The 9256-nt window shown below is 50.8% G+C and overlaps 1 protein-coding gene across 1 annotated transcript; it reads right to left on the reverse strand.

The window, feature by feature from the left end:
• Positions 1-4066: 4066 nt before the first annotated feature.
• Positions 4067-9024, reverse strand: LOC141727735 (nascent polypeptide-associated complex subunit alpha; the record flags this gene model as incomplete). Its single annotated transcript, XM_074534023.1, is given in 6 exon segments — positions 4067-4194; positions 4277-4399; positions 6576-6704; positions 6840-6986; positions 8778-8855; positions 8939-9024. Coding segments are annotated over 6 exon segments (578 nt in total), but the record flags the coding sequence as incomplete, so codon positions are not given.
• Between the last annotated feature and the right edge of the window lie 232 nt (positions 9025-9256).

The following is a 9256-nucleotide window of genomic DNA, read 5'->3' on the forward strand; positions in this document are numbered from 1 at the left end:
AGCTCATTCAAGCCCCCCTGCCATGTGCAGGGACACCCTCTGGAAAATCCATCCCAGTGCTCTAACACCCTCAGAAAGAGGAATTTTTCCATTTTTTCCCCAAAATCCCATTTAATTTTGCTCTCTGGTGGTTTGTTCTGCCACTGGAGCTGCCTGCAGCTTTTCCTCCCCAGCCAGTTTTTCCTCCTCAGTGTTACCCTGGACACACAAAACTCTGCTTGTTCTTAAGGGAACACTCACATCCACCAGAGCTTTGCTTTTGGGTTGTCCCTCAATTAAATTCCTTGGAGAATTTTAAATAAAAATATTAATTAAGGAGCACAGGATCCTGCTTGGGATACCCTGGAGCTTTCTGTGCTTCTCCATCCCTTCCTGAAGGTTTTTTTCCTTATTTCTCTGTTTTTCACAAAATTCTGGAATGGTCTGGGCTGGAAAAAACCTTGAAGCTCATTCAGCCCCCCCTGCCATGTGCAGGGACACCCTCTGGAAAATCCATCCCAGTGCTTTAACACCCTCAGAAAAAGGAATTTTTTCATTTTTTCCCCAAAATCCCATTTAACTTTGCTCTCTGGTGGTTTGTTCTGCCACTGGAGCTGCCTGCAGCTTTTCCTTCCCAGCCAGTTTTTCCTCCTCAGTGTTACCCTGGACACACAAAACTCTGCTTGTTCTTGAGGGAACACTCACATCCACCAGAGCTTTGCTTTTGGGAGGCCCCTAAATTAAATTCCTTGGAGAATTTGAAATAAAAAGATGAATTAAGGAACGCGGGAACCCGCTCGGGATGCACGTGGAGACGAATCCAGCGGCTCACCTGCAGCATCGCGCCTGCCCCGGGGCTTTCCGTGCTTCTCCACCCCTTCCTGAGGGGTTTTTTTCGTTATTTCTCCGTTTTTCACGGAATTCTGGAATGGTCTGGGCTGGAAAAAAACCTTCAAGCCCATCCCGTTCCAAGCCCTGGCCTTGGACGCTTTCAGGGCCAGCGCAAAAGGCAGGGACGGATTTTCGGGTGAAAATCCCAAGTTTACAAACAGATTTTTCTCGCTCTGAATTGTTCCACGTGTTACTTACCGGGAGTTTTCCGCTGTTTCGGCCCGGTACCGGTGGGCACCGAGAAACGCGTGACACCCCCCGAACAGCCCATTCTAACCCACAGCGGCACATCCCGCCCCATCCCGGTACACCCGGTAACCGGGCCCACACGGTAACCGGGACAAACCCCCTCAGAGCCCAAGGTCAGCCCGCGCACGGCGGGGCCGGGGCGGCTCCCGCGGCAGCGCCGGGGCCTGGCGGGGCCTTCCCGCGCCGCTCCCATCCCCGGGCCTCACATGGCGGATGGCGACGGCTCCGGCGGGCGCTCCTGAGGGGGTGCGGAAGGCTCCGGGCGGTGTCGCGGCTTGTGCTTGGGCGGTACAGGGAGGGTTCCGGAGGAAGGGGGGGGGGGGGTTCCGGTGGACGCTCCGGTGGCGGCTCCGGGCGGGCTCGGGGGCTCTGGCGCGGCCTCGCTCCCACAATGCCCCGCGCAGCGCTCGGCCCGTGGTGACGCAGCAAAATCCCCGCGCGCGCCGCCGCCGCCGCCGCCGCCTCCTCCTCCTCCTCTTCCTCCCCTCCCCTCACGGCCCTCCCGCCGCCGCCGAGCGCGCGTGCGCGGGCCCCGAGCGCGCCCCCGCCCCCCCGCGCGCGCACCCGCCCCGCTGCCCTTCCAGCAGCTTCTGGGCGCGCATGCGCGGTGAGGTGCGGTGACAGCGTGAGCGGGAAGGGAGCCCTGGGACCCCCCCCCCCCCACTGGGACCCCCACGGTGGGAACCCCGGGATCCCCCCACTGGGAACCCCCCATTGAGATCCCCCCATTGAGATCCCCCCATTGGGACCCTCCCATTAGGACCCCCCCATGGGATCCCCGCACTGGGACCCCCCCATTGGGAGCCCACCATTAGGACCCCCGACCACTGGGACCCTCCCATTGGGACCCCCCCCATGGGATCCCCACACTGGGAATCCTGAGACCCCCCCCACTGGGACCCCCCCCATTTGGACCGCCAGGACCTTCCCCACTGGGACCCCTCCCCTATTGGGACCACCCCACTAGGACCTCCACACTGGGAACCCCCCATTGGGATCCCCCCACTAGGACCCCCCCCCATTGAGACCCCCGACCACTGGGAACCCCCCATTGAGGCTCCCCCATGGGATCCCCCCACTGGGACCCCTCCCAATTGGGATTCTCTCACTGGGACCCCTCCCATTTGTACGGCCAGGACCTTCCCCACTGGGACCCCCCCCTTCACTGGGGTCCCTCCATTGGAACCTCCAGGACCCCCCCCCCAATTGAACCTTCCCCACTGGGACCCTCCCATTGGGACCCCCAGAACCCATCCCCACTGGGACCTCTGGGACCCCTCCCCACTGGGAGCCCCACACTGGGACCCCCCCCCCAATGGGGACCCTTCCACTGGGACCCCCAGCACCCCTCCCCACTGGGACACCCCCATTGGGACCCCCCCCCATTGGGGCCCCCAGAACCCCTCCCCACTGGGACCTCTGGGACCCCTCCCCACTGGGACACCCCCATTGGGACCCCAGGACCCCTCCCCACTGGGACACCCCCATTGGAACCCCCTATGGGGACCCCCAGGACCCCCCCACTTGCCCCACGGGAGCACAGCCCAACCCTGTTGTCCCATCAGGGACTTGTGGGGTGAAAATTCCCCTCTGAACTTCTTTCCTCCAGGCACTTCCAAAGCCTGACCACCTTTTCCATGAGGAAATTCCTTCTCATGTCCATCCTGAACTTCTCCTGGAGGAATTTGGGCCATTTTCTCTTGTCCTGGTGTCCCCTGGGAGCAGATTTTGATCCCACCTGGCTCCACTCTCCCATCAGGGAGTTTTGGGGTGAAAATTCCCCTCTGAACCTCCTTTCCTCCAGGCAGCCCCAAAGCCTGACCACCTTTTATTCCCCCTGAAATTCCACCCTGACCCTCTCCGGGAGGAATTTGGGGAGAAGTGCCAGCACAGGGGGACAATAGATAATATATATCATAAAATAATAAATCAGCCTTCTGAAACATATAAATATTGTACATAGTTTTTAGTATACAAAATTAACAGTACCCCAAGGGCTGGAAACAATGACCAGCTTTGTGTGAGGAGTTACAAACCACAAGAGTTTGAGTAGAATGACAGTGAATTAATCACGGGGTGAAAATGTAGAATTTTGGGGATTTAGAATGGGGGTTCAGGGGGCAAGATGGAGGAATCTGGGCATGTCCAGCCTTTCTCTTTCTTCTTCTTGGCCTCCATCTTCTGCTGTGATGGTGGCACTTTTGGGTTGGTTTAGAGTAGAAGCTCAGTGTCTAACAGGTGATAGTTATTGGAAAATTATTGTAAATAATGTAATGTAGTTTTTAGTATAAAAAACTAACACCATCCCAAGGCCTGGAAAGAATTCCAGCTTTGTGTGAGCAGTTACCAGCCACAAGAGTTTGAGTAGAATGATAGTGAATCAATCACTGGGTGAAAATGTAGAATTTTGGGGATTTAGAATGGGGGTTCAGGGGGCAAGATGGAGGAATCTGGGCATTTCCAGCCTTTCTCCTTCTTCTTCTTGGCCTCCATCTTCTGCTGTGATGGTGGCTCTTTTGGGTTGGTTTACAGTGGAAGCTCACTGTCTAACAGGTGATAGGTATTGGGAAATTATTGTAAATATTTTATACATAATTTTTAGTATAAAGACATAACACCACCCCTGGGGGCAGGCAGAGTGCCAGGAATTGTCCTGCTGGATGGACCTGATGGGCAGGAGAACATTTTTTATAGATAAAACACATTTAAAACAACCTTGAGACTGAGAAATGAAGAGCTCCAACTCATTCCTCAAGCGCTCAGGCTGGGAAAAGAGATTTTTAAATCTTGGGGTCTCAGTGATCCAAAAAGCTGTGGGACAGGAAAGGAGGGAAGGGGCGGGTGCTGTTCCAGGATGGGTTATCAGCACCAGCATCTTCCTCAGGGTGGAGGAAGGCTCCACCCTGAGGCCACAAACCCCAGGCAGCAAAGCACCACAGAGCAGAGATTTCACCAACAATAAGCCACAACTTTATTAACCGATAGAAATAGTACAAATTTTAAATTTAGCTGTATTTTACTCTTCTCTGAAACACCAAAAAAGGCTCCTCCCTCCGGCGGCTACATCGTCAGTTCCTGTGGGGAGAAAGGGAGTCAGCTCAGAGGCAGCAGCTGCACCCAGGGACCCCCCAAAAAGCTGCTGCCCCCCAGGACTCACCATTATCGCGTTTACAATGTCGTTACTGTTGTTCTTGAGGGCTCGCACGGCCTTGGCTCGCGACACGTTCGCCTGAGACATCACCAGCTCGATGTCCTTCACCTCCACGCCGGTTTCGTCAACCTGAGGGAGAGAGAAACAGAGCTCAGGGTTGGTATGAGGGAGAAACAGAGCCCGGGGTTGGTGTGAGAGAGAAACAGAGCCCGGGGTTGGTGTGAGGGAGAAACAGAGCCCAGGATTGGTGTGAGGGAGAAACAGAGCCCAGGACTGGAGCCATTGCAGGACTGAGGGAGAAACAGAGCCCAGGGCTGGTGTGAGGGAGAAACAGAGCCCAGGGTTGGTGTGAGGGAGAAACAGAGCTCAGGGTTGGTGCCACTCCAGGACTGAAGGAAAAACAGAGCTCAGGGTTGGTGTGAGGGAGAAACAGAGCCCAGGGTTGGTGTGAGGGAGAAACAGAGCCCAGGGTTGGTGTGAGAGAGAAACAAGAGCCCAGGGTTGGTGTGAGGGAGAAACAGAGCCCAGGGTTGGTGTGAGGGAGAAACAGAGCCCAGGGTTGGTGTGAGGGAGAAACAGAGCCCGGGGTTGGTGTGAGGGAGAAACAGAGCCCAGGGTTGGAGCCATTGCAAGACTGAGGGAGAAACAGAGCCCAGGGTTGGTGTGAGGGAGAAACAGAGCTCAGGATTGGAGCCACTGCAAGACTGAGGGAGAAACAGAGCCCAGGGTTGGTGTGAAGGAGAAACAGAGCTCAGGGTTGGTGTGAGGGAGAAACAGAGCCCAGGGTTGGTGTGAGGGAGAAACAGAGCTCAGGATTGGAGCCATTGCAAGTCTGAGGGAGAAACAGAGCCCAGGGTTGGTGTGAGGGAGAAACAGAGCCCAGGGTTGGTGTGAGGGAGAAGGAGAGTTCAGGGTTGGAGCCATTGCAAGACTGAGGGAGAAACAGAGCCCGGGGTTGGTGTGAGGGAGAAACAGAGCTCAGGATTGGAGCCATTGCAAGACTGAGGGAGAAACAGAGCCTGGGGTTGGTGTGAGGGAGAAACAGAGCCCAGGGCTGGTGTGAGGGAGAAAGAGCTCAGGGTTGGTGCCATTCCAGGACTGAAGGAAAAACAGAGCTCCAGATTGGTGCCATTCCAGGATGAAGCAGAAACAGAGCCCAGGATTGGTGCCATTCCAGGGTTGGGACTGGATTTGGAGCCAGAAGGCCAAGCCTGCACTGTCAACACCCCCAGGGCAGGACCTTGTGCTCTCCCTTTGATGAAAGAGAGGAATTTGTGGATTGACCATGTCACAGACATCTTTTATGAAAATCCTTTCCCTAGGATTTTTGCTCCTGACAAGCTGAGAGGCCTCAGGAACAAAATGTAAACGTTGATTATCTGCTGCTGTGGGATGCAACAGGTGGAGCTGTGATTGGTCTGTGTTAGATGTTTCTGATTAATGGCCAATCCCAGCCCAGCTGGCTTGGACAGAGAGCCCGAGCCACAAACCTTTGTTATAATTTTTTCCTATTCTATTCTTAGCTAAGCCTTCTGATGAAATCCTTTCTTCTATTCTTTTAGTATAGTTTTAATGTAATATATATTATAAAATATATATTTTATAATATACATTACACTTGATATATATATCACATTATATATATCTTTATAGATTCTATACATAAAATTATATATTTATATAAAGTATATATTATAATATATTATATTATAATATATAATTTATATATTATAAAATATATTTATATTTTATATAAATATATTTTATATATCTATAATATATAGTATATATTATATATAAATATATATTTATATATTATATATTATACATTTCAATATATATTATATAAAATATATATTATAAATATATAAAATATGCAATATAATAATATTATATAATACTATAAAATACATTATAATATATTATAATAGATAAGTATATTACAGTTATATATAATATAATATAATATAATATAATATAATATAATATAATATAATATAATATAATATAATATAATATAATATAATATAATATAATAGATTTATAATGATATCATATAATTATGATATAATGCAATATGATATACAATATATTATATTATAGTATGCCATAATAAAATAAAATATAGAATATAATTACAATATATTACAATATATAAATATAATATATATATTAAAAATATATAAAATATTATAAAATACATATACTTCTGAAACATGAAGTCAGATCCTCATCTCTCCCCTCAGCACAAGACCCCTGTGAACCCCATCACATAACCCCACTGAGAGGCTGAGGAAGGCCTCACCTCCTCTTCCTCGCTCTCCTCCTGCACCGTGGGGGTCTGTGTGTTTTCCTGGATGTTGGACACGGGTTCTCCTTGCACTTTGAACTTTTCAGCAGCTGCCAGCTGAGCCTGCTGGGACAGGTCTTCGATCTGCAGGAGGGAAGAGAAGAAAAGGAGAAGTGATGCCAGCGCTGGGCAGTGCCAGCACATTCCTTGGCAGGAGCCACACAGTGCCAAGGTGACAGGAAGGAGAACCCTGCCCTGCTGGCACCAGGGTGGGCTCACCTTGGCCTCCCCAAAGACAATGTAGGTGTCTGACGCCGGGCTCTTGTACACGTCTGGCTTTGTGATGACAAACAGGATGTTCTTGGATTTCCGGATGGTGACTCTGGTCACTCCTGTCACCTGGCGAAGGCCCAGCTTGGACATTGCCTGCAAAACACCAGGGAAGGGTCAGTGAGGGGAGGAGAGCTCTGGAGCCAGCCCAGCTGTGCCCAATCCTCTCTCCAGACTCCAGATCCAACCTCTGCTGCATGGATCCATATTACAGCGACCTGGAAAGGTCTCCATGGTGAGAGAAGGATGAGAATCTTGTTTGATGATCAGAAGGCTGGATTTATTGATATATGATATATAATACATTATTACTATACTAAAAAGAATAAAGAGAGAAGTTGCAGAGGCTTGCTAAGCTAAGAATAGAAAGAAAGAATGAACAACAAAGTTCTGTCTCCAGGGAATCTGTCCCCGAGCTTGTTTCTGTGATTGGCCCCCAATTGGAAACGTGGAAGATGAGCCAACCACAGGTGCATCCTATTGTATTCCACAGCAGCTGATAACAATTGTTTACATTCATCTTCTGCGCCTTTGCTTCCCAGAAGATGGACAAATGTGAAAGAAAGGATTTCTATGAGAAAATGTCTGCAACAGATCCACATGGGAACTGCCATGGAGGGAACACCCCAGTCCAGCACTGTGAGATCCCCAGAGTGATTCTGAGCCCTGGGCTTGCTCACCAGGTCTCCATTCTCAGCCTGTTGTCTCTGCCTGTTTAGGCACAGGATGGCCTTGGGACAACCCACGCTCCAAAGGACGAGGGCACTCTTCAGATTTTTCATTCTTCAATATTGTTGATTAATTCTTATCTACAAAGTCGTCTCCCAGCCTGACAGAGGTCTGCCCAGCACACTGACCTCCCACTGGGGGGCTGTCTATTTTTATACTAAAAACTACATATAAGATATTTACCTTTACCTTCCAATACCTTTTACCCTTATTAACAAGTGCAGATTTAATGTGAACCAATCCCAAAGGGCCAGCATCACCACCAAAGATGGGTGACACGAAGAAGAGGAGAAGGACAAGACACACCCTAATTCCTCCATCTTGTCTCCTAAAAACCCCCCTGTACCAAAACCCCAAAACCTGTATTTTCACCCTGTGAATAATCAATTCCTTCACCACTTATCCCCAGGTGATCCTCATACAGGTGGCACATCCCTTGCAGGGTCAAAATCCAACCACTTCTGGCAACATTCCAGGATTTCTGAGCCCCTCAGGGGTTATCTCTGGACATCAGGAGTGATGTGCTGATGTCCGGTTTTCGGCTGTTTGGATGGCCTGGAAAGGCCCGGGGTGGCCTTGGGGCAGCCCGTGTTCCAAAGGATGAGAAGAGGCTTCAGTTCTTCTTTCGGTCTCTGTGTTTATTAATTGTTTATCTAAAAGATTTTCCCTCTGCTCGACAGAGCTCTGCTCAGCAGCCAGCCATGAGCACACTCCCCTCCCTCCGGGCGGTCACCTATCTTTATACCCAAAGTTACATATACAATATTTATCATTTTTCCCCAATACCTTTCACCCTTATTGCCCGGTGCACTTTTAGTAACAACCAATCTCAAAGTGCCACCATCACCACAGAAGATGGAGGAGAAGAAGAAGAAGGACAGGACACGCCCCAATTCCTCCATCTTACTTCTCTAAACCCCCTGTACAGAAATCCTAAACCCTGTGTTTCACTCTCTAACTAACTCATCCCTTCACCATTCACCCCGGTGAAACCCTCCTATCCTCATACAGGTGTTGTCTCCTGTGTAGGATCAAAGTGCAGCCACCAGACACTTCTGGAACATTCCAGGACTCCCGAGCCCCCCAAGGGTGGTCTCGGTGGCACCTCAGTGCTGAGGTGCTGAGATCCCACATGCTGAGGGACAGCTGAGGCCTCACCTTGCGAGCTTTCTTCTCACTCCGGCTCTGTTTGGCTTTGCTGACGGGTTCTTCATCTATTTCAGCTGCTGCTGCGAGCTGCAAGGAGGGAGAAAAGCATCGGTGACAATGCTGGGGTGACACCACAGGGACACCACAGGCACCCTGTGCCACCTCCCTACCTGTGCCTGCTGCGTTGTGGCCTGTGTGGAGTCCTGCTCTTCGAGCTCTGGTACGGATTCATCGCTGTCAGACTCTGTGCCAGACCCTGCAGAGACACACAGCCCACCTCAGCCAGCTCCAGGGCACCAGTCGGGCACCAGTCAGCCCGGTGAGGTGCTGGATGGAGCATTCTGTGCGCCCTGAATGCCACCAGCAGGGTGGCACAGGTGGGTTCTCAGCCTGGCCGTGGTGGCAGCAGGGTGGCAGAGCCCCACAGGTGCCCAGAGGCTCTGGAATGAATCCTGAGGGAGCTCCAGCCTGAGGAGGAGGTGGGTGGC

This window comes from Zonotrichia albicollis, unplaced genomic scaffold (assembly GCF_047830755.1).
Source record: "Zonotrichia albicollis isolate bZonAlb1 unplaced genomic scaffold, bZonAlb1.hap1 Scaffold_253, whole genome shotgun sequence".
NCBI lineage: Eukaryota > Metazoa > Chordata > Aves > Passeriformes > Passerellidae > Zonotrichia > Zonotrichia albicollis.